This window comes from Pezoporus occidentalis, unplaced genomic scaffold, assembly GCF_034315485.1.
Source record: "Pezoporus occidentalis ecotype Australia unplaced genomic scaffold, CSIRO_AGI_Poc_V1 ctg4, whole genome shotgun sequence".
Classification (NCBI taxonomy): Eukaryota; Metazoa; Chordata; class Aves; order Psittaciformes; family Psittacidae; genus Pezoporus; species Pezoporus occidentalis.
Genome location: NW_026915724.1, coordinates 17066016 through 17092956, shown reverse-complemented (window position 1 = coordinate 17092956; position 26941 = coordinate 17066016). Strand labels below are relative to the sequence as shown.

Here is a 26941-nt window from a genome sequence, read left to right as displayed (position 1 = left end):
GCAGAGTGGCATGCATTGCAGCATGGCTAAGAAAGACCTCTCTGCTTCACTGGTTTAGTCACCAAAGACTTTGCTGTTTGGCCCAACCCTCCGATTCCAAACAGACTTTGGAAGCTTGAAGCATGCAGCAATGCAGAATGACTATTAATCATAGTCAGAAGGATCATTCACATGAAAACGTTTCTACAATTTGGACTGGAAAGCAAATCTGCATGCAGATACTCATCAGACAAGCAATACAGAACAAAGTTTTAGCTAACAAGCTAAATGAAGTGCCTAAATAAAGCTGGCAGCAAAGGGGCTCTTAATAGAGTTTGCATAATCCTGAAATTAGTGTTTTAAGCAACAGAATTTACTCCATAATGGAGATGAGCAACCACCAATGGAAGTCCAAGACACAAGTTTAAGAGTATGGAAAGAAATCCATACACAGGCACTCAAACACTACGCACATGCAACTACTTCATAAGCTGCACTTCCACGGAGACAGGAGTTTATCTGGTCATACAACCGACTACCAAGAGAGCCCCAAAATCCCCACCCATCAGTTTTGAGGTACCAAACCAGACCATCAGCACTGAAGAAGTTTAGTTTGTATTTATTAGCCATATGATACTACTAGCAGGTTAGCCTATACAAATTATGCAAAGCTATTAGCCACTTAGAGAGCAGGCATCTGTTCAGTCAGTGGTGTTGCCACCATTACTTTATTCCATTAAGCAGCTGATAAACAAACTGCCTTTCACAGCTCAGCTTTATGCCTTGTATGCTAGCCTCTACAGTCACTGGTATGCCATGACAAAAAACAAGGACAGTATTTAATGTCTCCTATACAGCTGAGATGTGATTGCAGAGCACTTCCGCTGAACTCATTAAGACTATTGGAGCAGTACTTGACTGCTAATTGACTTTTATCCTTTAAGAAGGTATAAAAAAATAGCATTGAGATGCTCTGCTTTTATCTTCTACAAGACCTATGCCAGAGTGATCTTCTCATGTTATTACAGCACCCATCTCCACACAGAGATCATCTTCCAACACAGAGTAGAGAGCCCAGGTTACCATTCTGCCTGTATGCCTGCTTAAGGGAGGTCTGCAGAATACTAAACTACAAAAGTCTACCTAAGTGCTGGCATATAAATACCAACTTCATCCAACTGCTAGTGAAAAGCCCAAGCAAAGCCAGTTGCTTTTCTCACAAAGTAGTCTACAAAGACCTAAAGCACCACCCCTAACCACGGGGCAACACTACTGATAAGACTCACATGCTTTTGCTTTAATTACTTCTGCTGAGGCCTCCTGCCATGTACACAGCCTGGAACAGCAACAACATACTAAGCAAAACACGGCTGGTTTTCACTCTGCTGCAGCTTGACAAGCAGAGTCAAGCACAGAAGCAGTACTGGTACTGCCCAATTCAACATTAATGCTCCAAGTCAGCTGCCACTGGTTGCATAGGAAGCTATTTGTGACAAACAGTAAGGTTGGTAAAAAACACAGCCCTGGCCAGTATTTCAGGAGATCTCCCTCTAGCAATTAAAATTAGATTCTTATAGGAAAAGATGATCCTTGCTCAGGAAGTCTTCTGGCATGTTCCAGCATGCACACGTTACAATGCAACGCTAGTAAAGGAGGAGGACAAAACGCACCAAACTGCACAAACAGACAGAACCTGTCTACAAACCCACACAACACATTGCATTGACAGGAGCTACTCCAAGAGGAAAGAGCTGCTGTACTAGAAGCACAAGTGATGTTATCTAATAGCAATTCTTTAAATCTTCAGCTAAAGAGATCTAGAAGTTATATGCTTCTATGACAGAGCCTCATGTGAAACCATCACCTATCTAAAGTTACCGTCTGCTCCACAGCAATTAATGCAGTAAGTAACAGTGAACACAGATGCAGTAACACAGTATCTGTTCGATACCACTGCCAAGGCAATAGCTAGTTCAGCTAATCCCTGTTCTTCGGAACCTCCTGGCTGCTTTGTACGCGCTGCTTAGACCTGTAGCATCAAAGACTTTTTTCCAGCCCAGAATCTCTCAACAAGCTTACCACAGCTAGTGCGAGCCCTCACCGGAGCAGCAGGCAAGCACGGCAGTTCCGAGAACGCAACAACTTCAGCAGAGCCTTCAAGTTCCCTACAACCGGCTGGAACCGAGCAGTTCGCTCCAGTACCGGTAATTAAACGCTTTTCTAAGGCGGCAGGGTCACGCGTCACGGCAGGCTCTCGCCTGGGGGAAAGGTGCGTTCACACCCAGGCTCCAAGGCTGAGGAGAGCAGGAGGAGGAAAGGCCACCCGCTCCCCACAAAAAGCGCTCACACCGCTTCCCGAAGGCCACAACCTCCCCCCGGCTGCCTCTGCTTCGGCTCCTCTGCCTCCAGCCGAGCCTTACTCCGGGCCGCACGGCGGGCGGCCTGCCGTGTCCCGCTGCGGGAGGGTACGAGCGGGGAAGCAACGACACCCCCAGCTCCAAACACGATCCCAGCGACTGCAGAAGGGAGCAGGACATCGAACTGGAGTCCTCCAGGGCGGGGGGGACGTACTTCTCCCCCTACCCTTTTCCTCTCCTCCTCAGCTCCCCCGGCCCGGTGGCCCCGGCTGAAGTTGGCATCCCCCTCCCCGCGAGCACGAGAGAGAGGAAAAGCGAGAAGCGCAGTAACAGCAGCGACAACGCAAACACCGCACCGAGAAGGCGCGGCCCCCGCATCCCCCGCGGCGGGTGTGCTGACCCACCGCCGACCTCGCCCCCACCACCGCTCCATGCCGCTCCCGCCATCGCCGCCCCTCCTCGTTGTTATACGCACCGGCCCAGCACGTGACCGCCGGCGGTGTCCCAGCGGCGCCGCCCGCTCCCCCGACAACCCGCCGCGAAGGGCGGGCAGTGCGGGGCGGACGCCCGGCCCCCTCAGCGCAGCCCCTCCCCTCCCCTCTCCCCCCCGGCCCCCTCAGCGCAGCCCCTCCCCTCCCCTCTCCTCCCCGGCCCCCTCAGCGCAGCCCCTCCCCTCCCCTCTCCTCCCCGGCCCCCTCAGCGCAGCCCCTCCCCTCCCCTCTCCTCCCCGGCCCCCTCCCTCCCGCTCCCCGCGGGGCCGGGAGGCTGGTCCTAGGCGGAATCGGTCTGGCCGAAGAGCTGGGAAGGATGAAGTAGGGCCCCATGGCCTGGGCTCCCCTCTGGACTCCCTGAGAGAGCCCCAGCCCTGCTGAGGGGAGCCGCCAGCCCGGGGAAAGCGAAGGCACGGATGGGCGTTCAGAGAGATGCGGGGGGTTGGGCAAAACGTCTCGGAAGAGAACTGTGAGAGTTCAAGAAAGATGTATCACCAGGGGGGAAAAGGGTCGTGTGGGAATCGCTTCAGTCTCCTATACGAAAGTGGTGCAAGTAAAAATAGATTGTGAATGCACACACTGCTCCTAAGAGCAGCATGGCCAAAAGCAACCTGGAAGAGTGAGAGACTCTGTACTGCTGGGCAGAAAAAGTAAAGCACTCCTTTCGTTCAAGACCCTTTGATCCATCCCTCCTTCCTGTGCTGCCCTTATTTATTCTCTATTGCACCTTTCACCTGAAGTCAATAGCCCGCACCTTGTTTTTCTGCCTTTAGCACCTGAGAAAGGGTTTGCATTTTGCAAACTCCCACTGTGCCTTTGAAATCCTGCAGGAATTTATTAAGGAAGCTTTGTGGTGTTGGGGCATGACTGAGTCTGTGTCATATGCCGAAGGAGAGCTTGAAAAGGCAGGGCAGGAGCCACAAGTACCATGAGAAACTATCTCAAAAGATTAGGATGAAACTCCTGCTCCAAAAGTGGGCAAGTTGAAACCTGAGCAATTCTTGGGAAACTCTTAAGACACAAATAACGAGGCACGCTATGTGTTTCTGTGTTGTTTATAGCTGTTTTAATACTAAAGTACCAAAAGAAGAAAAGGAACACCTCCACACTTGCAGAGAGAACACAAATTTACTGTGTTTAGGCACTTAATTATCTTAAAGAGATCTGCTTCCAGGGATGCTTCAGCAATAAGACATCTGAGAGGTTTCAGTGAAGGACCACACATTCCTTAGGAGCAGGTCTTCAAGTTGCTGTCCTTACTTTCAGAGCACTAGATGTTTCATCCCCATGCTCATATCTTCTCTTATGCTCTCGGCCATTGTTATCAGTCTGTCTGAGTTATTTTCCCTTTATTTCTTCCTCTTGTATCTGGCTTTGAGCCATCTTTCATAATGCCGTAACTGCTCACAATAAAACTTCACAATAAAACCAAGCTTCCTTTTCTTATTTTGTATCATATTTTACATACACAAATATTAAAATATCTATAATATTCCTCATATTTATTATAATTTTGTAATAAAATGAAAGCATCGGCATCCCCCTACTCCACTAACATTGCGACACAGCACAGTTTACAGTGCAGAGCTTTATCCTTCAGCCAGCCAATGAAGGGTTTTTCTCTGAATCTCAGTAAAAAAGGCCTGACAACAAATAGCTTAATAAAATTACTGTTTAAAAAAGACAAAATAGAGAAGAGTAATGCACATTGCGAGTAAATCTTAATGTCCCCTCAGGTGCTGTGGACCCCATGTTGCTGCAGCATTGGCCTGGCCCTGGATGGACTTCTCCCACAGCATGCCGCACAGATTCCATCCATGGAGGGAAGCTCCTCCTTGGTCATTTGAGCTCTTTTAATTTTCTTGCACAAAACCAGCTCTTTATAAAAGGTGTTCACATGAGGACTTCTTGCTGCAGCGCTAAAGGCAAGGCCAGGCTGTGGTGTAATTGCCTGCACCGAGCTGGAGTTGCCTGCAGGCTCTTCTGGGATAAGGAGCTAGTGGAGTTTATCCTGCAGCTAAAGAATTCAGCCCCACCACACAGGTTGAAGGCAGGCCAACATAAACCTGGGTCTGCTCAGGTTGCTTGTGCTGCAGATCAATGACCCCTGGATGTACAGTGCTGGCCTGGTCAGGATCACTATACTTCCACTGCTTCCAGCATCTTCAAGGAGCATCTTTTTTTTCACCGATGTTTTGCGTCCTTGCACTTCCCAGAGTAATAACCCAGTGTGGTTTGGACTTTGAAGTGGAAATGAGAAAAAACAGTGTTGCTGATAACAAGGCTTCTTTCCCTTTTGAGCTTATCATTTTGTTTATCTTTTTTTTTCTTTCATGTCTTTCCTCTTTCAGATAACATGCTGAAGTTAGTGATGCAGAAAGCATGAAATGCTTCCCACATCAGGGCTGAATGCACAGGCAATGGCCTTGCACAGAACTCACTGAACTGCTCTGTCAATGATTTTCATGGTATAGTATATTTTACATCCCCTTTCTATTCAGAAATGAGGTGATGGGGCATGGGGTGATGGGGCAGCCTGACTGCAGAATCTGAAGCTGTAAGGCCATGGCACTTCCTGAGGAGAAACTTATCTAGGGAGGGAGCTTCTGCTGGGCGTAATGTGCAATCAACTAGTTGAATTCATTGCTACAGGCAACCAAGCCCTATGACTAGGAGTATTTCAGCTGAAAATTTTGAAATAATACCACTCTTCTTTGTCATTAAATGAAAAAAAAAAAACAACCACACTATTGTGGTTGGTGTCATCATTAGCAACTATACAAAACAAGATGCTGATCATGTCTCATTTTGCAACGTACCATTTGCAGCTGAGAGAAGACAAGCAGCACCTCCCTACCCCCATTTCTACTAAGAGAGTTGACCTGCATTGCTAGAGGTTTATCCAGGGATGAACTAAGGAAGAACTTCTGGAAAACATTTAAGAATTACTTGGCATTTGTGTTCCTACCCTTGATGAAATGTCACAATTTTATTTATGATATAACAACTCTTTATTGCACTGACACTGTTTTCTTCCTCTTCAGATTAGAGCATACTGGTGTCCTGGTTCTGGCTGGAATAGAGTTAGTTTTCCTCTTAGTACTTGGTACAGTGCTGTGTATTTGATTTAGTATGAGAATAATGCTGATAGCACACTGATGTTTTACTTGTTGCTAAGTAGTGCTTACCCTGATCAAGGACTTTTCAGTCTCCTGGGCTCTGCCAGTGAGGAGAGGCGCAAAAAGCAAGTATGAAGCAAAGACAGGACACTTGACCCAAACTAGCCAAAGGGGCCATAGCACAGCATGTCATGCCCAGTATATAAACAAGGGGGAATTGTCCGAGTACCAACTGGCAGTACTCGGGGACAGGCTGCCATCAGTCGGCAGGTGGTGAGCAATGTTATTAGGTATAACTTGTCTTTCTTGGATTTTATTCCTCTTTCTTCTTTTTCCTTCTCCTTTCTCATTCTTAGACATGATTCCTGTGGATCTTCTTGGATTACCAAGAGCAACTTCCAGTGAGCAATGAAAGTGAATTTTCCTGTTGTTCTGAACTACTCTGTAGGAATTTTTACATATGTGAGTCTGTTGCTGATATTTATTTCATACTTTGCAGGAAATAACCATGTAATGTGGTTAATTTGTAGATGGCATGAGCCAGATTAACTGCTGAGATTAGGAATGCTTGCTTTTTGCTGCTCAAAGCAGTGCAGGAGTAAATTCAGGCAGTTACTGGAGGTATCCTCTAGCAGAAAAACAAGTAAAAACCTTTGCAATAGAGAAGACTTCATTTTAACATGCCCCTTTTATCTGAATACTGGTATGGCGGGAGAAAATGTGAGACTGATTGTATTCTGCCAGGAGGCTCTTAAAACCTGCACACATTTACTACTTTATGGAAATTTTTTTGGATTTCTCTAGTTCTAAAGAATACAACTGTATACTTTTACAGCCAGCAATACAACTGGGTTGTGGCTGAAAGAGTAGAAACATTCTTAACCAAGGTGTAAGTCACTTACACTTCCCCTTAGTCTTACCAGACATGTAGTCTTACACCAAGATTTAGGCTTGTTGAATGCACTTTTTTGTTCTAGTGGTTGAATTAGTTTGGGTTGGCTTTAGCTCCAAAGCAATAAATCAACTGCATGTGGAGAGCTAGTAACTATGAAGTTTATAGCTAATTTATGTCAGTGTAGACCACACTGTAGCAAAACACATCCTTATGAAAATGAAATCAACTGAACTAGTTTATGTTTAAATGGATATATTCTCCTTATTGCATAATCCAGACTGAGATTTATATTATACATAAAGTAGAATTGTAACATGGTAACATTACAATATGGCTATTTACCTCCCCCCTCTGGACAAATTTGGTAGTAGAATGTGAGCAGTATTTCATTAAATCAAAAAGCATTTCTGATTTTGGAATTTTTCTTTTAAAATTCTTGAGAGCTTTTACATGCATTGCATTTAAATAACGTCCTTATTTATGTCATCTGTGAAAATATTGCTTCCTTAACAATGTGAATATTATTTCTATCTGGTTTAAGCTTTTTGTGCTCTAGGCTTAGATTCTGGTTCCAGAAAGGCATCAGTAATTTCCCAGTGTATTATCTTGCCCTGGCAAGACAGAACAAAGAATCTGAATTCCTGGTATTAATTTGGGTCACTTCCTGACCTTCAGGGTCTTCTTTTGCTTAAATGATTTGAGCTTTAAGTGTTTTCGTTTGCTATCTGTAGTTCACAAAGACAGAACTGAAGGACCAAAGGTTAGATTTGGTAACCATTTTAAATATCAAAGTTCATGGATTGCTATGAAGAGTATTGGTTTGGGTGATGCCTTACCATAAAGAATAGTAAGTTTCAGTTTTGTATTGAAAGAAGACTCCAAATATTTTATTACACTCTTATGCTGTTATCCTTAGTTTGAAAGCTCTTGGATAATTCATATCTGGCTTTAAGGGAATATTCATTTTATACAGACAAATTAATTAGCTGTTAAATGCTCCTGTGCATCACATCAATTCAGCTACTGTGTTATTAATTTAGTATATATAAACATGTTGGAGATTCATTAACTACGTTTATCTCCATTTCAATTTAGTAAGACTTATCACAAATATGACTGATAATGAAAGGAAATTATAAATCTTCAGAAACCTGTCAGAGATGCCTACAGTCCATACAGTTTTAGTGATTTATTTTCTGTGTCTTTTTATCCAGTACACTTTTTTTCCTGGGAGGTTGCTGAAATACTTCATATCAATGCTTTCATATGGATTATCGACAACAATAATCATAAGAAATGTCAGTAACAACTTTAAGTTATTTAATAACAAATAATGCATGTAGTCATGTAAACTTGCTTGTTCAGCTAAGTCAAAACTAGCAACTTATAAAAGCACAAGCACTATATAGAAGTTGCTATCAGAAAGCTAGAAGTATCTTGTAGCATCATAGTTCTCTCTTTAAGGCAAATTAGCTCTCAAGTTAAGGTCATAGTTAATAACAGTAATCTAATTTCCAATAGAACTATAAGCACAAGAATACATTCACATTAATGTTCTAGGAATTGCTGCATTCACAGCAAACTATCCCATGTTCTTGCCCCAAGACAAGATCAAGTTTCTTCAGGCCTAACCTCTTTTAGACCTTGCACAGATGATGGCTTAATATAAGCCCTCAGTGCTTAGCTTTTCCTCTTAATTATCTAAATCTTCCTTCCTGTAATGTAACATGTTGCTTCACCAGCACACAGTATTGTGCCCATCTTTGCAACAGCTTCTGTGTAAATAAGGATGATTATCACACCACCCCCCCTCTTCTCTCAGGATGACTGACTTCATTGTTGGCAAATTCTCCATAGCGTGATTTGAATCTCTCAACAACCTTCAAAATTAAACCTTCGTATATCACATCTTTCCTGCATTTGAGAGGGAGGAAAAATGTAATCTCTTCTCTGCTGCAATCAGTAGCATATTAAGGATGTCTGTGTTTCTCAACCTTCTCTTTAAACTAACAAACTCCTCTCCAGTCCTGTCAGAATTCAGGCTTGCCTGATTTCATTGCTTTAATCCGGACTTCAGTTAGTGCACATCATTCTTGAAGTGCAGTCCTAAAACTGGACACAGAATTCCAGCTGAGGCTTTAGTGGTTCCATACAAAGCAGGATTACCTCACATCTCACATTGCCTTAGATGTGTTTGGACATCCTGGCCATGATGGTTCTCCTTTAAGCTAAAGCACAGCACTGTTGGTAAATGTTTAGCTTGGAAGCAACTCCCAAATAGTTTCTGTGGAACTGCTGTAAAACCAGTATTTCTCTATCCTGCATATATGCAGTAGACAACACAGTGCTGATTTTGTCTCTATTCTGTTGCATCCTAGGGTTTGGGTTTTTTTTGTATTGCTGTTTCTTGGTTTTAGAAGGTGTGACTTATTTGTCACAATCATTCTGAACTCTAATCCTGCTCTCCAGAGCAGGCACAGTATATTCCATCTTTTGAGAAAAGGGAAAACAAACTTTACCTTGTATTCCTCACACCTATAAAAACACTGGAAGAAAACATGTGAACTACAAACTGCAAAAAAGATGACATCCATACTTTACACTCAAGCAAAAAGAGATCTCTCCTGATCAGTGCTGTCTAAAAGAGATAAGATACATAAAGCTTGTCAATGTTAAATAAATTAACTGCATTTCTGTAACTTTGGTCAGTCGTTTTTTAAAAGAAATGATGCAATTATAAGAATGCAAATCGCTCGTTTTGGCTGACATGAATGCAAGATTAAAATGACTGTAAAATTGTCACTGAAATATAACTGCTTATATCCTTTAAAAATAATGAAATGAATAAGGCAAAAAATACAAGTGTAATATTGATTCTATGACTATGCATAACAGAAGTAGATTTTGTTAACAGTTTATTAATGCTACATCTTGACTGGGGTATTTTTGTACTTCAGGAAATGTATTAAGTTTCCTTTACCCGAGACAGCAGTTAAACCTAACCTGGAAACAGATCACTCAAGTTCACTCTTCTTTCAGCAACACTCAAGAATGGTTTAGGGAACCGCATGGCAGTACGCTGTGGACCGCATAGGAGATGATACTTCAATAGTTATTTGGGAGTCAAGCTCGCATGTAGGTAGGTATGCTTTGGTGTTCAAAGGAGACGGTTTAGATCATAGCACAGTCCTGCCCTGAGATGCATTAGGAACACGGGCCGCTGGCAGGGAAGGTAGGGGCGCTGGGACAAACGGGATAAGCACAGCCAGTTCCGAGAGAAGCGAAGCCAAGGCGCAGGGCTGGGGGACCTCTGGGTGCGCCTCATGGCAGAAGCCGGCGCAGAGAGGTGAGAGGGGTGCGCTGGCGGTAGGAAGGGCTGGCAGCAGGAAGGGCTGGCAGCTTCACCGCCACCACTGCGCAACCTCCTCCTACGGCGCATGCCCTTTCCCGGCTCCCGTCGGGTACCGATGGCGGCGGGGGACGCGGAGGTGGCTCAGCAGCAAGTGAGCGGCGGTAGGGTGACAGGGCTGCGGGGAGCAGCGCGGGTCCTGACCTGCTGCGGCATCCTCGGGCGGGCAGCGTGAGCGCAGCCTTGAAAGCGCTGGATTCCGGTGGCTTCTGGTGAGCCCCGGCCGTGTGGGGAGGAGCTCCCTGCCCAGGGCCTGCGGTGCTCTCCGAGCGGCAGCAGGACTGTCTTTACTCAGCGCCGGTGGGTGACCGCACCTTCGCACTGAAGACCCATTCCAGGTGTTTAATTTCCAGGTGGAAGGTGGCTCTCCGGTTTCTGTGGGAATTTGCTGGATAACTTTAATCACTGTTCCTTAGCAAGAGCTCGTACGAAGGCCTTGGGGTGTTTTTCTTCAGGGGGATGGATGGCCCAGCCAGGAGCAGCACTGGCTGGGAGGCGCAGGGATGGGTTGTAGCTGATCCACCTGGCTTTGCTCACCTTGTCATTGCTGAGAATTACGGGATTACCTATAGAAATACAAAAGCTGTTGTGTGTATGAGAAAACTGAGCAAAGGTAACTTGTGCTGTGAGTCAGGACTGGATCCACAGTATTTATGGCCTTCTGGTACAGTAAATCTTGTCAGGTCTATAAATAAGCTGTGGAAGAGTGAGACTTAAAACTGAGACTGGCACACAAGGCTGTGGGCCCTGGGAGAGGTTATTTATTTTTTGCATAATGCTTTTTTTCTAGATTGATGAAATTGAAGCCCTTTCATCCATATATGGTGAAGATTGGTGTGTTGTTGATGAAGATGAAAAAATCTATTGCATTAAGATTAATGATTGCCTGGATCAACCAAAATGGACCCTCTGTCTTCAGGTAAAGCAGTGTTAAGTCTGGTGCAGAATTTGACTAATGCAGGCAAAGTCTTGTGCATGCAGGAAACCCCTTTAAATAGGATTCATTATCTATTCAGATGTATTAAGGAGCTTTTGGTTGGAATCTGTGATAGACTTCAGTGGTTGTTCCTGTAACACGTTAATATGCTTGTGATATTTTTTAGTAGTTATATATCCTAATTCCACACCTGACAGAAATGAATTTCAGTATTTTTTTCCCAAGACTAATTTCTAGAATATTTTTTATATTGACTTTGTGTCAGACATCTGAGTGAATGTGCTGCAGTTGCTTCTAGATTTACTTTATGGAAAACCTGGAGGCAAAAAAAAAAAAAAAGGATCAACTTAATTGAGTAACTTGCTACTTTATGATCACAGAACTGAAACCAGTAATTTTACATAGTGGAAGAAATGCCAAAGTGTATTGTCACTTACGTCCAGTAACCACATGTGCAGCTCCTTTAAAATTTGTTCTGCACTTTATTTTTCATGGCACTTGTTCCACGAAAATTGCACCATGAAATATAATGTCTGTATGCATTACCGTCACTGGAATCCCAAATACAGATATCCAGGTTTTCTTGTCATTCTGCAACAACATAGCCAACTATTTTCTTGATTTGTAACACTAGTTGTAGTCCTACTGCTCGACCTCTGAGTCCATCAGTAGAGCTCAGCTAACTAAGAGTAGTCAAGTGAATACTTATCTTGAATGTTTTTCAGGTGATTTTGCCGCCAGGATATCCAACTGCAGAGCCACCTATTTACCAACTAAAGTAAGTGAAGTTTTCTTTCAAACATTTGTATTTGTTTTCTGAATTACCCCTTTTACTTGCTTGCAGTATAAATTGAAGTTTAGTTAAGATGACTCCTTGAATTAAAGTATAGTGGGGATGAGGGATGTTTCCAGCAAGAATATTCTATCCTTTCTCCTGTGCTAGCCATATTATGGAGCTCCCTGTGACAGGTTGCTCTCATCCCTCATCTCTAATTCTTGCAGCATTATTTTGTGGCAAGGTAGCAATTGGACTATGGAGGTATGGTGGCTGCTGCCTGCTGTGTTGGAGTGATGTCTTGTCTCTTCCTTGTGTATACCCCTCTTGTTTGGGTACTTGTTTCAGATTGAAATACGTGCTTTTCACCTGAGTGCAGACTCTTGTTGGGATGCAGCCATGGCATGTACTATCTTCCTGTTTACCTTCCCTGCTCTCTCCGTGTCTCGTGACCATGTACATGAGATGGGATGGGAGACGTGTAAGTCAAGTCCCTGATGTGGATGACAGATAGGCCTGTAGGACATGGCACACAGCATATCTGCTGAGTTTTGGTTATCAGTATTGACAGGGCAATACAAAATACTGCTGGTAAACTTGAGGCAAAGTTTATAGTTTAACATGAGACCAGGAAGATACAGATACAGAACTGAATGGACGTTCTAAATGTAATAGATTCAATGGTGCTGAAGGAGTTGGAAAATGTAAGCAAATAATATGTAAACTGACTCTGGAGTCACAATGGCCTACCATGAAAAATGAGTCTAGCTTTTTCATCTGAAGAAAGAAAAAGCAGCCCAGTCAAGGAGTCTTGAAGGAGAACTGCGTGATCATGCTTTTACCAAGACATTTGCAACTGGAATCTTGGGAAGCGTCAGTGATTGACAGTGTTTTTTTTCAAGGTGTTTATCACGTTTACTTTAAAATGAATGTTTGTTGAGATGTTGGAATCGCTGTATAGGCACAATTTTCATTGTATTTGTTTTCATTCTAGTGCTCCTTGGCTTCGAGGACAAGATTATATGGAACTAGCAAATAGCTTGGAAGAAATATATATGTAAGTTAGAGACTCTGGAATATAGTGACAGGAGACAATGTGTTTTCAGTTTTATGCCCTACTCAATGTATGCTTTTGAAGTATCTGTCTGAACTAGTATTTGTGAAGTGATTGCTGCAATAGCCATAAACCAGCAAGTTTATTTTATAAATCTAACATTTAAAGATGTTGTGTACTTACTAAGCATTTTGCAAGGACAAATTGTGTTAAACTCAGACAAATTTATATTCTTTAGACCTGGTGTTCTGTAAGGACAGAAGTCTTCATTTTGACTCCTAATAGAATAGATTCCCTTTAGAATCTGTGAGATTGCTTATGAATTGGTGCTGTGAAGTATGAGATTCCTGCATTTATTTAATTGGAAGTTAAACTGTAGGACATTTTTGTCTTAGAGTGTAAGTGGCAAAAGAGTCTTTCTTTAAAGATAGCCAAGGGATAAGTAGATTTTAAGGCAAATTAAACTCATGTAGAATCTATTAATTAGATCTGTAACATAACGGACTGTTTATTGTCACAGTGTGTAGCCAACAACAATGCATAATGAATGCATGAGAATAAATGGAACATTTAGAAGTACTCAAATTACATAGTTTTGAATTGCAGTGAAATTGGAACAGTAAATTTAGGTATTTTATGTGGTTTATTTAATTCTTTCAGATCCCAAAGATAATATAAACTACATGAAATGAAAATATGTCGTAAGGAAGCACATGACTCTCATGACTGCCCAAAATACTGAAATCTGAACATAAGAAATGTTTTTTAATGACATTAAAAAGAGAGCACTTACCTTGCGTGTTTTTTGTTGTTTTTTTTAATGTAATTACTCAGTTACATTGATTAACTGGGTTTCTTTTCTAACTAAGCAACGGATAAGCAAGTAAAATTGAATTTAAAGTGTTAAAAATGCATGAGGATTTTAAGTGAAAAGCTCTATGGTAATTTTGTCACCAGTATGTAGTTGCGTGGTACCCCAGATGGTGGCAGTAGGAATAAAATGAGAAACCAGGAGTTACCTACAGTCCTAAATCTTTAGTTTTGTTTTTGAGACAAACATGCATCATGCATAAACATATTAAAATATGAAGACAACTTTTCAGGATACCATTTTAAATGTATTTTGAGATGTTTGGGTCCTGCTGCACCCTAAGGCAGCATTTCTTAACTTTGAATGTGCACATAAAAAATATGTGCATCCTGTCTTTCACCAGGACCTTAATACATACCTCTGCCCCCTGACTAAAAACTCCTAGACATAACTCTTTACTTCTCTGTCCTATAGGACTGCTAGTTACCCATACTCTAGCATATCAGTCCAATGCTCCACTGTGTCTACTGCAACTGACTTGCTGTCACAGTCCAGCCTTAACAGAACAACCTCTGCTACATGTGCACTTACTGCTTGAGGGGGAAGAGAAGAGAAGAAGGGAAGAGATGTTTGTGAGGAGGCTCTTCCAAAGAAGAGCCCTCTCCAGAGATGAGGGGGAAAAGTCCCATATAGCCACAGAGCAGCTGAAGGAGCTCACCACTGGGATATGATAGTTTTTGTAGAGAAAATTGATCCAGAGCAAGATCTAGGGCATCCTAGCTTAGTATTATTTTCAAAATACTGAGGACCATCCATTTTTTAATTACACAGTTGCTTTTCCTTTCCTTAATGGCCATAAAGCTTCTGTCAGTTGCCTGTTTTCCTTCAGCATTGGTGCTTTTAATGTTAAAGAAAAATAAAAATAAAGCAAGCCACAAAGAGTATATAGTGATGCAGGTATCGTGTGTTTCGCTTAGTGAACTACTGAGACAGGACTTTCCACAAGCCTAAGCTCTATATCTCACTAGATTTTAATGTTACATTTCTACGTGTCTGAAACATGTATGTTATTTGGTGTTCTTTCCAAGTGAAATCTGCAAAAATTATCATTCACTGTGAGTTTTAACTTCCAGACAGAACCTTGGTGAAAGTATACTTTATTTATGGGTGGAGAAGATACGAGAAGTTCTGATTGAAAAGGCACAGTCATCAGATCCAGGTACTTCAGAAAACACGTTTTTTCTCAATTTACTTTTTGTTAAACTGCGAAGTAAGATTTCATTACAAGTTAAAGCTTTATGCCCAGTTTTGTATTGGAGCTAAATAACATAGAACAACAGTCTCCAGTGTCATATGGCTTCTTGTTTTACAGTGGTAGCTTCCCTTTTTAAAAAGCAGCAGAGACAAAAGGGGGTGGCCTCTGTGAACTAGAGCAAGGTCCTTAGTTCTCTTGGAAATGAAATTACTTGCATGAAAGCAGAGTGCTGCATACAGGTATAACGCATTGTCCTCTGTTCTGTAAAGGAATTATTCATAACAGTAATTAATTTCTGTTGTTGAGTGTACTCTTGGAGGATTTGGATTAGCCTCAAGTGAAGATAAACTTCAGTGAAATATACAGACAAATGACCAAGTATTCCATCTTAATTGAATTTTACTATGTTGGGATGAGAAGTATATCATCATTAGAGTTGCAGTGACTCTTCTGCTGTTACTCTTATTGTGGTAGAATTTGTGTAAATTCACAGTTTTACTTTCAGAAAGTGGTGGGGTTTATTTTTGTTTGGGGGTTTGTGTGTTAAAATGCTAAATTGCTGTGAAATGCATGAGTGCCATGCACTTGTGGCAAAAGAAGTACTTTTCTGTGTCATGGGTGTTACCTCAGTCCTGTGAGGAATAAGAGACTGAACAGGGGGTGGAAAAAATCAGTGCTGCTTCATGATAAGGTCTCGTTTTCAATAAGCTGTGCATTTTGTTGCTACATCACAGATATTTAAAAAGTCATTTTTCATTGACATAACTTGAAGGAGTGGATACTGAGAAGTGAAAATTTTACTGACAATATTGGAAATTTGTTGCTTATTTTGCCAGCAGCCTTGTGGCTTTTACTTAATACATCTAATGATTTTTCTAGGCTTTTTGAACATGCTATATCACCTGTCTGCTTTTTTATGGAAAATACCTCTGTTACAAAAACTGCATCAACACCACATCATAGGCACTCTAAATTAACATGTGTGTATGGTAGATTCCCTATAAATGCAGTTGTCAGTGTGAAAGAGATATTTCAAACATAATGATTTTATAACCTCATGAAGTGCTATTGAAAGACAGCTGCACATTTTTCTCCAGGTGTTCAGTACATGACTGGAGTTCTTGTGAAACACCAGATTATTTTGGACTCCAAATTCAGAATTTCTGGAATTTGTTGTAATCAAGTTACTATTCTGTGTTTCATAATTTTTTAATGACAGACTTTGAACTGAAAAGCCAGAGGTTTTGGGAAAAAGAATTTGAAATTTTGTCTTACTTGTCTCACAAAAAAATGTGTAATAAATTCTGCTACTTCTATTTTAACAGAACCAAATATTAAGAAAACCAGTGAAGAAGTTGATGAAGATGGTGGAGATGATTTTGACCTAGATTGTCAGCCCATTCATGAAGATCCAATTAAAATGTTAAATTACATTACATCTGAAAGTCAAGAAGGTAAAAAAATATGCCCTTGTTAATTCTGATTAATAGTTCAGAAGAGAGAGCCCTTAAGATTCTGGTTGTCTATGCAGCTTTCAAGTAAAATTAGTAACATTAAAATTATATTAAGGATTAAAAACAATTGTAAGAAGAAAATAAACCAACATAATTTTTGGTGGTTCTGTATATCATCTTGTGTACTTTACTTCAACAAATCCCTTTTATAAAGTTGAGACATTCTTTACTTATGTAGCCATATACATATTTTCAGTACTCTTAAAAGAAAACAAACACTTCCTTATTTGTGATCAGTAGATGAAGAACTGCCACCCATACATCACGGAAACCCAATTACAGATCGAAGGAGTACTTTCCAGGCACATCTGGCTCCTGTGGTGACACCCAGACAAGTTAGTAAGATCAATACTACTCTTTCTGTCTGTATTTTGAGCTTGACAAAATATTACTGAGATACTTGGGATTAGCCAGATATGTCAGTCTGTCTGTATTCGCGTCTTCCTGTGCTAATATTGTCTGAGTGGCCATAGTTTCTCGCCGTCACTGCCAAATAAATAGCTCTACATATCTGCTCTGCTGTGCATCCTGCTGTTCTTTACTGTTAGGTGGAATTTGTTCCATTGCTTCTAGCACCAGAATTAACTTTCAGAATCCACAGCATTGTATGAAAATATGACTTCCCATGTTTGCTGTGATCCAGTCACTCAAAACTTTATTGCCCCTCTCTATTGTGCAGTTGGACTTCATAGACATCTATCAGTTTTAATACACCTTAGTTTTCTGGTTTTATGGGCTGAAGACTCCCAGTATCTTTTGGTACATATAATGCATGCTGTAACTTTGAGATGCAGAACAGAACTATGCACTAAAGATGCAGTCACTCCAAGGATTTATAGTGGCCTGAAGAGTTTTTCTGTTTTCCATGTTCTTTTTCTAGTATTACCTTTTAGTTTACTTTTTTGACCTCTACTGAGCACTGAGCTGGTGCTTTCATAGAAACATCTTTTATAACTCCAGGATCTCTTTTTGCAAAAGCTAATAACTAGTGTGAAGTCACTTTGTACATCACTTTGCATTCATTAACATCAGTCTCATTTGATGATCCCTATTTAGTGGAGAAGGTACTGAACTACTCATGTTTTCTTGTCATTAACTGAGAGTTAAACCTTGAGAAAATCTTTCTCTTTCCTTTTATACAATTCTAGCTTTTATTTTAAGAATTTTTGGTAAAGGATTTTGTCAAATGCATTTTAAAATTCCAGGTGATCTACTACATGTTCAGTGTCCCTGAAAGAGTATTAACAGATTGACAGGGCTTTGAGGTATATTTCTGTATACAAAAGCTGTAATATTTTGAGCTGTGGGGTTTTTTTTTGGTTTTGCTTCCCCTTTGTTATCTTGCCTAGTATGGACATAAGACTTGTTGGTCTTTAGTTCCCTGCATCCTTCATGGAGAGCTTCTGAGCTGGTGGCATTGCATCAGTGACTGTCTGTTGCAGAAGAGTTCTAGCTGGTATGTTAGATAGCTAGCATTCAACAGAAAGTGATAGGCATATTTCAGGTAGTAGGCTATAATTTGGTGCCACTGCTTTTCCTTGTCTCAGTTTGGCTTATTCTGAAATTTGACAGTTATGTGGTTCTTGGATTTGACATTGATTTAGTAAGTGAGAAGAGCTGGTCTGTTTAAGCATCTTACATCTTTTATGAGCAGGTGCCTCACTGACATGTAAAGAATTGCATCCCTTAATTTCCTAAAGCAGGAATAATAGAGATTGGAACAGAAGAAAAAAAAAAAAAAGGCTCAGGAGCTACAATGGGAAAAAGGATAAACTGTTGCTTAGCTATAAGATGCCTGTCTTGGAGGCTCATTGCTAATACACGTAACGAATCATTAAGGTATATTTTTAGGAGCCTGGTAGGTGACAAATAAGTAATGTCAAAGGTGATGATCATTTAATATGTGTAGTACCCTAAGTCCATATTCCCCTTGGGGAATAGGGAGTGCAGGAAAAGGAAAAAACAGGTGTCTGAAGCAACATTCTCTGTTACTAATAGGAGTTTTTTCATAGAGGTCTCATATCTGAGGTGATTTTTGTAGTTGCAAATTTGTGGATTTTTGCCAGAAGAATTGCAAATAGCACAGTATAGCTAAGACAGAAATTAAATATGTATATTGATTGCTTCTCAGAGACGTTTTTCCCTGGAACGGAAGGCAATTTGTTCACCAAGCATGTTTTCCCAAGCTTTCTCAACTTCAGTAATGTTTTGTTCAAAGTAATATTGATTTTTCTATTATGAGCTAGAACAGTGTCTTGATCAAAGCTTTCTTTTTTGCTAGACGAAATTGGAAAGGGTTGAACAATTGCTAGCTTGTTTAATTAAAAAGAGAAGATGAACTAATACTGATAAATGTTTTGAATTTGGTACTTCTTAAGATCAGAGGGATGAACATGGTGGAAATATCTATTCTGGGAAATACTGACTCTTTCAGACCCATAATGGAACTTTTTTGTAATCATTATTCTTTCTGTGAAATGGAAACTCTGGGGAAAAAATTATATTTGAGGAGAGGGAGAAATTCAAAATGTAATAGAGCTTTCGAAACATCACACGTTTTCCTGAAATAGGTGAAAGCAGTTGTGTTATATTCCAGCTTACAGCTTAGTGTTATAGTTGAGAAAAAGTCATCAGGTGTAATTGATACTTCATACTGATTAAAAAAGTTTTCTAGATCTTACCGTCTCTTGTGTAGTAAAGCAATTTGACACTTCTGCATCTTCAGGAAAAGAGGCCTGTAAGAAAAATGGGGAGAGACTTTTTAGCAGGGCCTCTTGTGATAGGATGAGGGCTAATAGTTTTAAACTAAAAGAGGGGAGATTCAGGCTGTATATGAGGAAAAAAATCTTTGTATTGAGGGTGGTGGAACACTGGCACAGGTTTCCCAGAGAGGTGGTGGATGCGCCACCCCTGGAGACATTCAAGGCCAGGCTGGATGTGGTTCTGGGCAACCTGATCTAGTTGAAGGTGTCCCTGCTCATTGTAGAGGGCTTGGACTAGGTGACCTTTGAAGGTACATTCCTTCAAGGAACAGCTGTTCTCAGTATCACAGAAAAAGTGATTTGAAACTAGCAATAGAGTACTGAGAAGCCACTTCTTGAGTTACAACACTGAATATTAATTTTACACTGAAGTGTAAAAAAAAAAAATAAAATGTTTCTTTTTGGTATTTGTTTCTTTTTGGTATTGAGATACTTGTTTAGCAGAGATAACTAATAGCATCGTAGAGATGAGATGGTGTGTATGAAATTCCCATTCTAAAAGGAATCTTATCTCTGTTTTTTTAAAGGTAAAGAGAGTTCTTGAAAAATTATATGAGAATAAGAAAATTGCAAGTGCAACCCACAACATACATGCATACAGGTGAGAGATGAAGAGTGGTTTGGTTTTTCGGGGGCTGTGTTTTTTTGTTGTTTGTTTTTTTTGTTTTTTTTTAGCATTCTTTGATAAAGGAGTAAAGAACATGAGGAAAGATGAATTCATCAAATAATTCCTTGCTGTTAAGTCTTTACGGGAGTGAGTTTCTTATTTGTATGGTAAAAGTTTTAGGCTTTATTTTGAATTTGAAGTCAAGAAAGTTAAACATATAGAAGGAAATATGTTAAGATAGTAAAGCAACATTAGTGAAAAAAACAAAGTGGGTTTGAACATGTGTTTTTATATTTTGCATAGTATGTGTGAATATGGAAATGCTAGAACATCTTTAACTAAATGTGTTTTTCCGTGGGTGAAGTAACTTCTTTTCCCCCCAACCTTATATTTAGAAATAGCTTAAAATTTTTAGTTGAAATAAGAGTTGAAACATAAAGCCTGATGCAGACATCTGGCATACGAAATTCAGCTGAAATACCAGAAACTTCAGGGAAAATGAGAAACAGGTAAATATTAGTTTGGTAGTGGTCTGTCTCTGGCAACTTTTGCAAGCACAGCTTATGTGAAATGAATTGGTCTCAGTCCAGATAGTGATGTGAGTTTTCTGAGGAATATAAATTACAGTAAAAGGAGCCCCTTTCATTGCTGGAGAACTAGACATTTAAAAAAGCATTTATAGACTGATCCATTCATACACATCCTGGTGTGATCCTAATGAATCGTCAAATGAGAGCAAGTGAAAGTTTACCAAAAAATCTACCTAAGCAGAATGTTTTTGAAGAGAAGGGATTTCTGTTGTTGCTGATTATTATCTGGCTTCTTTCACTCATACTATCTAAATAAACTTTAAAAAAGCAACAGAAACTTTGCTTCGTATTTGTCATTTAGTACATCTTCCTCATTGAAAGCTTCTTTGTCATTGTATCATGTGTTTATTAACTAAGTTTGAAAGTTATGAAATCAACTGGTAACAAACAGTTGACCTCAGAGCATTACTTCTGGAAAATTAGAGCTGAGCAGCTGTCCTGCTCGCCCCAAATTTCCTGGAGTGACCCCTGATGAAGGAGATGGCATGGAGAATCTGAAGGTGAACTTCACTACTAGTTTCACACTACTGCTGAAATGTAGACCTAACTAATTACTTGTAATGCTTTTGTCCAAGTTGTTACAACTTGTTTGTGTGTACCATAATTTGAACCTGTGTCTGACATAGTTGGTTTCAGCTAGGTGTAATTATTAGGCTAAAAACCTGAGGATTTTTCTGACTTAACTCCAGAGTCATTACCATTGTAAATGTGAAGTAGCTGAAGTCTAAATAAAGACTTCTCAAAACTTGTTCTGCTGTACAGATAAGTATTTGTGGTTTACCCTGAGCCTCATCCTGTTTTCATGTAAGTGTCCGTAGCAGAGAAATAGAATTGATACACGTGTGTATGAAAGTTCATAAATCATAGAATGGTTTGAGTTGGAAGGGACCTTAAAGATCATCCAGTTCCAACCCCCCTGCCATGGTCAGGGACACCTTCCACTAGACCAGGTTGCTCAAAGCCCCATCCAGCCTGACCTTGAACGCTGTCAAGGATGGGGTATCCACAACTTCTCTGGGCAACCTGTTCCAGTGCCTCACCACCCTCATCATTTCTGATACATCATTAATCATGCCAAAATATTATTTAGTTGATTGACTTTTTTAAAATCTATTTCATGTTTTTTTTTTATTTCTTTTATTTTTTTAAGGATATACTGTGAAGATAAGCAGACATTCTTACAGGATTGTGAAGATGATGGGGAGACAGCAGCAGGTGGACGCCTTCTTCATCTTATGCAGGTTACAGAAATTAATCTTTCACTTCTGGAAGTCCTGAACAGATTTTAAAACCACCATAATGTGAATAAACTTGTACATGATTATTTTAATTACTGATGTGCTTGTAGACAAATAGATGATTTCTTTCTTAAAAGTGAAAAAAAACCCCAGCCTACAGCCTTTCCAAGTCTTGGATCAGAAACAGGTGGTGGTAGTAATAGTTTGGATGTTTTAAAAGATAAATAAGTTTTGATTCCTGTGCTTACTGTGTGGTGTAAGGTATATTGAAAATGAAGACTGGAGGAAGCTGACAGAATGTGAGAGTTGAGCTATGCACAGCCTTTCATTTAGTTTCCTCAAATATTTGTAATAAAAAGACACTTATATTTGAACTTGCAGAGTGGAGCTTAAAATGCAAAAGGTAGTGGGATTGAAGGGTTTAAGTTGTTTTAACAATTTTGTCTATTTCTTTGTTCAGGTTCTGGATCTTAGCCTTCATACTTACGTATACTTTAGTTTTCTAATGTTGAAATAATATTTATTTGAGAAAGTTGCTGCTAAATGCGAATTGAGATTGATAAATTTTGATTCACTGGCATGATGTGAGCCGTAGTGAAAACATAAATTAAATATAATTACAGGGGACAGCTGGATACATCTTATGCAGTGCCTCAGGTCAGTTATAGAAGCACACTAAGTATTGTTATTAATTTTGATTTTTAAATTGATGTCGCTGTCACAAACAGGAGTTTTCTTTTCCTGTCCTTTGCTTGCTTACATTTTCTGTTGCTTCATGTGTTGTATTCTTATTCCTGGAGACTGTATTAAAGTGTTTTTAAATTACAATTTTTTTTTTTATTTCAAAGGTTTTTTTTCTGGAAAAATTTGAAAAAAAAAAAGTAATTGATGGAAATACTCTGAGATTTTTCATTTACAACTTTTTGAAACTTCCTAAGTAATTCAAACCTAACTTGGGAAGGAAAACTTATGTTATATAATATATGCAGGTATATGTGGTAAGTGAAAACATTATTGTAATGAAAATAATGTGGAGAAACAATTTTGCAGTTACTGTACTTCATTTTGTTCTGAGCTTATCAGCTTGTTCTGAGCATATTAATGTACACTTTTGAGAGCTGTCAGGCTTAAAGTGTCCAGGCACTTAACATTCCATAAAAATACAGTTTAGAAAGTGACATCAAGTTTCCCCTATCAAATGTGAATGTGTCTAGGTCATAGGGATCATCTCTCTCAATCTGTAGTCCTAGTTACTGGGAATGATTTTGTTTTGGAAGAGTATTGCTACAGGGATCAGAGAAGTTTTCATCTGTGGAAAAGGTTAAAGTAGTTTATGACTGATTTACATATGGTCATAGGTCTTGTAGTTTTTCTGTTATAAGCACTTATGACATACAATATGGGCATGAAAATTAGTTGGTTTAATACAGTTATTGTTGCTGTAGTTAGAATTATTCTCTTGCAATAGAAATCTTATCTTGCTCCAGATAAACCTAACACTTCAGTCAAGATAGCACTTTCTGTTTGCAAGAAACTGTATTTTAGATTAATTCTTTCAAACTTAGAGTTAGAAATTTTAGCAACCATGTTTGGCATCCTGTTTTCACTATGAACAAGGACCTTAAAGATTATCTAGTTCCAAGCCCCCTGCCACGGTAGGGGACAACTACCACTAGACCAGGTTGCTCAAAGATGTGTGTTTCTCTCAGAAACCTAGTCAGTTGGCATTCCCAGTGTTACTAGTGCTTGCTGATGATGGGGAGATCTTGAAGAAGGAATTGCTGCAAGGTGGAATGCACGGTGGTTTTCAAGTCTAGTCAAATCACATTTAGATGTTGTGAAAAATAAAGCTGTTGAAGGCCTTCCATTTTTCTTGCCCTTAATTGCAGTAAAAGGAATTTTCACTCCTGCTTAACTCTACTTGATTTTGTTACTCACAGTCTTAAAAAAGCTATATAAAGGTCATTGAGTTCCTTTCAGTCCTAACTGCTAATACAATTATTTTAACTTGTGTGAACTTTATATATGCCTTTTTGAATTCAGAAAGCAACTGCTTGGTTGTAAGTGATTAGGCATCAAACCTGGAAAATGCAGAGTTTTATATGTATTATCCACATGCTAGGTTGTTAAGTTGCTAAGTCCTGCACATGGCACATGGCAACAGTACTAGCTTATGGCATTTTAGGTATCCATATGCATAACGCTTCTCCCCCTGCTGTTATTGGCCTCATCCACCACCGATTCCAAAAATGTGGATAGACAGTCTGCTTAGTGACAGAGGTTCTCTGGAAATAATAGTTCATCGTTATCAGAGAATAATAAATGTACCACAGTAGTTTTCCGTTGACGTAATGCCTGAAGCTTTTAACGCATGGATGAGCAACTAGTGCACAGGAGATAGCTTTGCACCCTTTCTGAGGGATATATTGACTCTTTTTACTTTGAATTTATCTTTGGGTGTGAGCTTTAGAGGGAAACTTAACACAACTGCTGACTTGCCTTTATTTGTTACCTTCTGATAACATGTGTGACACAGACCTGACAGTAAGTTGTTAAAAATGTAAGATAGTAGACTTCCATGTTCCACATGGTGTCAACAGTAAAACTAATTCAATTAAAAAAAATAACAACATCTTTTCTTCCTTTTTTCTTCTATTTTCAAACAGATTTTGAATGTCCACAATGTGTTAGTTGTGGTGTCCCGCTGGTATGGAGGTATTCTCTTGGGACCAGATCGTTTTAAACATATAAACAATTGTGCAAGGAATGTACTTGTAGAATACAACTATGTACCTTCAGTGGTAAGTTTCTGCTACTTATGAAGGCATTTGTATATGAACTTGAGTAAATTGTCACTGTTTGACGAAGCAAGAAGTAAAGTAATTCTGCTTGCGTCATCCCCTGATTGTTTTGATGCACTGATAGGATCAGTGCAAACACTCACAAAGAACTTCCAAGAAGTTAGCGACCTGGTTTATAAGTGTGAGATGTGCAATAGAGGGGTAGCAGCATTTGAGGACATTGATCCAGAAGACAAATTTGAGGGTTGCAAGAGGATGGGAAAGAGAAGTGCTTCTTTCTTTGTATTCAGAAAACTGGAAGCTGCTGCTCTTCATGCTTAGCTGTGCCACCAGTTCTAGTGTGTAGGCAGACTGAGCTTGGGGATTCCTCTAACTAGTAGGCATTTTGAAAATCGAAAGCTTTGTTGGACCCAAAGAAGTTTTCAGAATTGTAGATGATAGACACCATTAAAAAAAATCTAAACTAGAAGAATTCAAAGTAACATTAACTGTTAGAAAAAAGATTATGGGAAAATGATCCAAGGGAGCTTAAATAAGGAGGGGACAAAGTTCCAAATGTCCTTAAATGGCATTTTGCTTCTTAAGGGACTTAGGTCATTTAATTATCTAATATTCTTGCTTTTTCCAACATTTCTTCATCCTCAGAACGGCATATTAGGTATGTCTATCATAGGTAATTGCTAACAATAAAGTTTAAGACAGTAGGGAATAATTACTGATGAATACTTGAAAAAGTATGCAACTGTCAGTTTTCCTTTACATACAAAAGCATCTAAGATTGCTGTGGCTGAAAGCTGAGCATTCTTCCCCATTCCCCTCCCTGCACTTTTTAGGTATGTACTTTTTGCATTTTAGAGGTGCTTGTATGTACTTACTGATTTACCTTCTCAGCAGTTTATCAGTCTTCTCTTACTTGAAAGCATTGCTTACAAAATAAAAGGAAACTAACCAGATTTTTAAGCATTTACCCTCATGAGAAGGTTTAGTACCAAAAATTACTTCTCTTCCCCCCCCCCCCCCCCCCATTTTAACAAACCAGACTGTATTTCTTCATTGTGTATTAACATGTTTTGTTAGCAATGTCCATCACAAAAATAGCAGATGGAACTTGTGGTAATTAATATTCTAGTACCATAGATGTGACTCTTGAAAAGAGTATTTTTTCAGCTAACTCTCTTCAGAACAGTAGAGTTCAAATATCCCATTAGGTAGGGTCCATTTCCCTCCCATGTGCAAAAGGTAAAAAGAAGTCGATGAAAATACCTCACGTTCTGTCAGATGTAGTGGCCGATTCTTTTACCCTTTTGTGGAGTGCTTGCAATGCATGCCTACTGAAGAAAAGTCTTGTTTTTCAGAGCTGGCAGTCAAGACTATGCTGTATATCACAGTGTTGATCCAGCACGACTATTGTTTCTCCCACAATAGGTTTGTTTTACTTAGGGAAGCAGTTTTAATGCACTGGTGTACAGTTTTATCTCTTGATAAGGCCATATCCACAGTAGAAGTTCTGCAGTATAGTGTGGAGAAGTATTCCTTTATTGGTAACCTCTTCTTTGAGTGGAAATGGCTTAGATTATTTTTACATTATATGCTTCTGTTGGCATAGCCGTGTCTATATTTTATCATTGCTGAAGGCTGAATTTTCTAAATAACAACACAAGCAAACAAATTAATAAAACTGAGTGGATTAGTATTATACAACTCAAAACTTTCATAAATCCCAGTGAACTGTGAACACTGTTCATATTAAAAATAGTTCTCATGGGTGACCCTGAGAGAATACTCACTGTATATAAGAATGTTGTGTAAATTTTGAAATGCTTGTTTTTCATTTCAGGAAGAGTCATCTAAACAAACAGGAAAGAGCAAAAAGACAAGGAAAGACAACAAGAAGAGAACAGAACACTAATTTATTTTTTAAAACTATAAAAGATTATTTTGCACATATTTATACAAAGAAACTATGGAGTTACTGCCTTATACAATACAACAGACATTTTGTATTCGGAAGATAATAAAGCTATAGATATATTTTCATCTTCTTCTGTGATTTCTTCAGTTTAGCTGTTAACACAAATCACTACTGCTACCACCAGTGATAATAATGATAAAGGAAATAACAAGGGAAGAGAATACATCATCTCACCACCAGGCACAAGTTTACCTCTCCAACCCCGCCGTCCCCCAGCCCTTCTAACTCAGTTCAGCTCTTTGTTATGAGAGCGTTCCCCTCCTCCCTGCAGACATGAGGCTCACAAAGTCCTTGGCCAAACCAAAACATCGCATCCCAACCCACTCACCAGCTACCAAGAAGGGGAAAAATGAACAATGGCTTCTGCTGTTCTGA

At 39.7% G+C, this 26941-nt stretch overlaps 2 protein-coding genes across 5 annotated transcripts in view; one reads left to right on the top strand and one right to left on the bottom strand.

The window, feature by feature from the left end:
• Positions 1-2889, bottom strand: part of OSBPL1A (oxysterol binding protein like 1A) — a 75241-nt gene extending 72352 nt beyond the window's left edge. Inside the window, exon 1 of the mRNA XM_062632822.1 lies at positions 2812-2889. The gene's annotated coding sequence lies outside the window, so the exon portion shown is untranslated. The remainder of the gene's footprint in view (positions 1-2811) is intronic.
• Positions 2890-10222: 7333 nt separating this feature from the next.
• On the top strand, positions 10223-26631 carry IMPACT (impact RWD domain protein). Of its 4 annotated transcripts, none has more exons than XM_062632817.1 (11): positions 10223-10344; positions 11041-11169; positions 11913-11965; positions 12957-13019; positions 14961-15046; positions 16408-16536; positions 16837-16931; positions 19886-19959; positions 21706-21796; positions 24460-24594; positions 26432-26631. In XM_062632817.1, the coding sequence occupies exons 1-11, from the start codon at positions 10279-10281 to the stop codon at positions 26501-26503; spliced, it is 993 nt and encodes a 330-aa protein (XP_062488801.1). In that variant the 5' UTR covers positions 10223-10278; the 3' UTR covers positions 26504-26631. The 4 variants fall into 4 exon arrangements, with proteins under 4 accessions (XP_062488801.1, XP_062488800.1, XP_062488803.1 ...); XM_062632816.1 differs by having other exon boundaries at positions 16834-16931; XM_062632818.1 differs by having other exon boundaries at positions 10278-10933; positions 16834-16931.
• The last annotated feature ends 310 nt before the right edge of the window (positions 26632-26941 follow it).

What these genes read in the sequence shown, in the direction of transcription:
- IMPACT (XM_062632816.1), top strand. Translation starts at nt 10,279, where the DNA reads ATGCCCTTTCCCGGCTCCCGTCGGGTACCGATGGCGGCGGGGGACGCG. An exon ending in TACATCTGAAAGTCAAGAAG is followed by an intron (nt 16,537 to 16,833) that starts GTAAAAAAATAT and finishes ATTTGTGATCAG; the next exon opens with TAGATGAAGAACTGCCACCC. An exon ending in CTGTGGTGACACCCAGACAA is followed by an intron (nt 16,932 to 19,885) that starts GTTAGTAAGATC and finishes GTTTTTTTAAAG; the next exon opens with GTAAAGAGAGTTCTTGAAAA.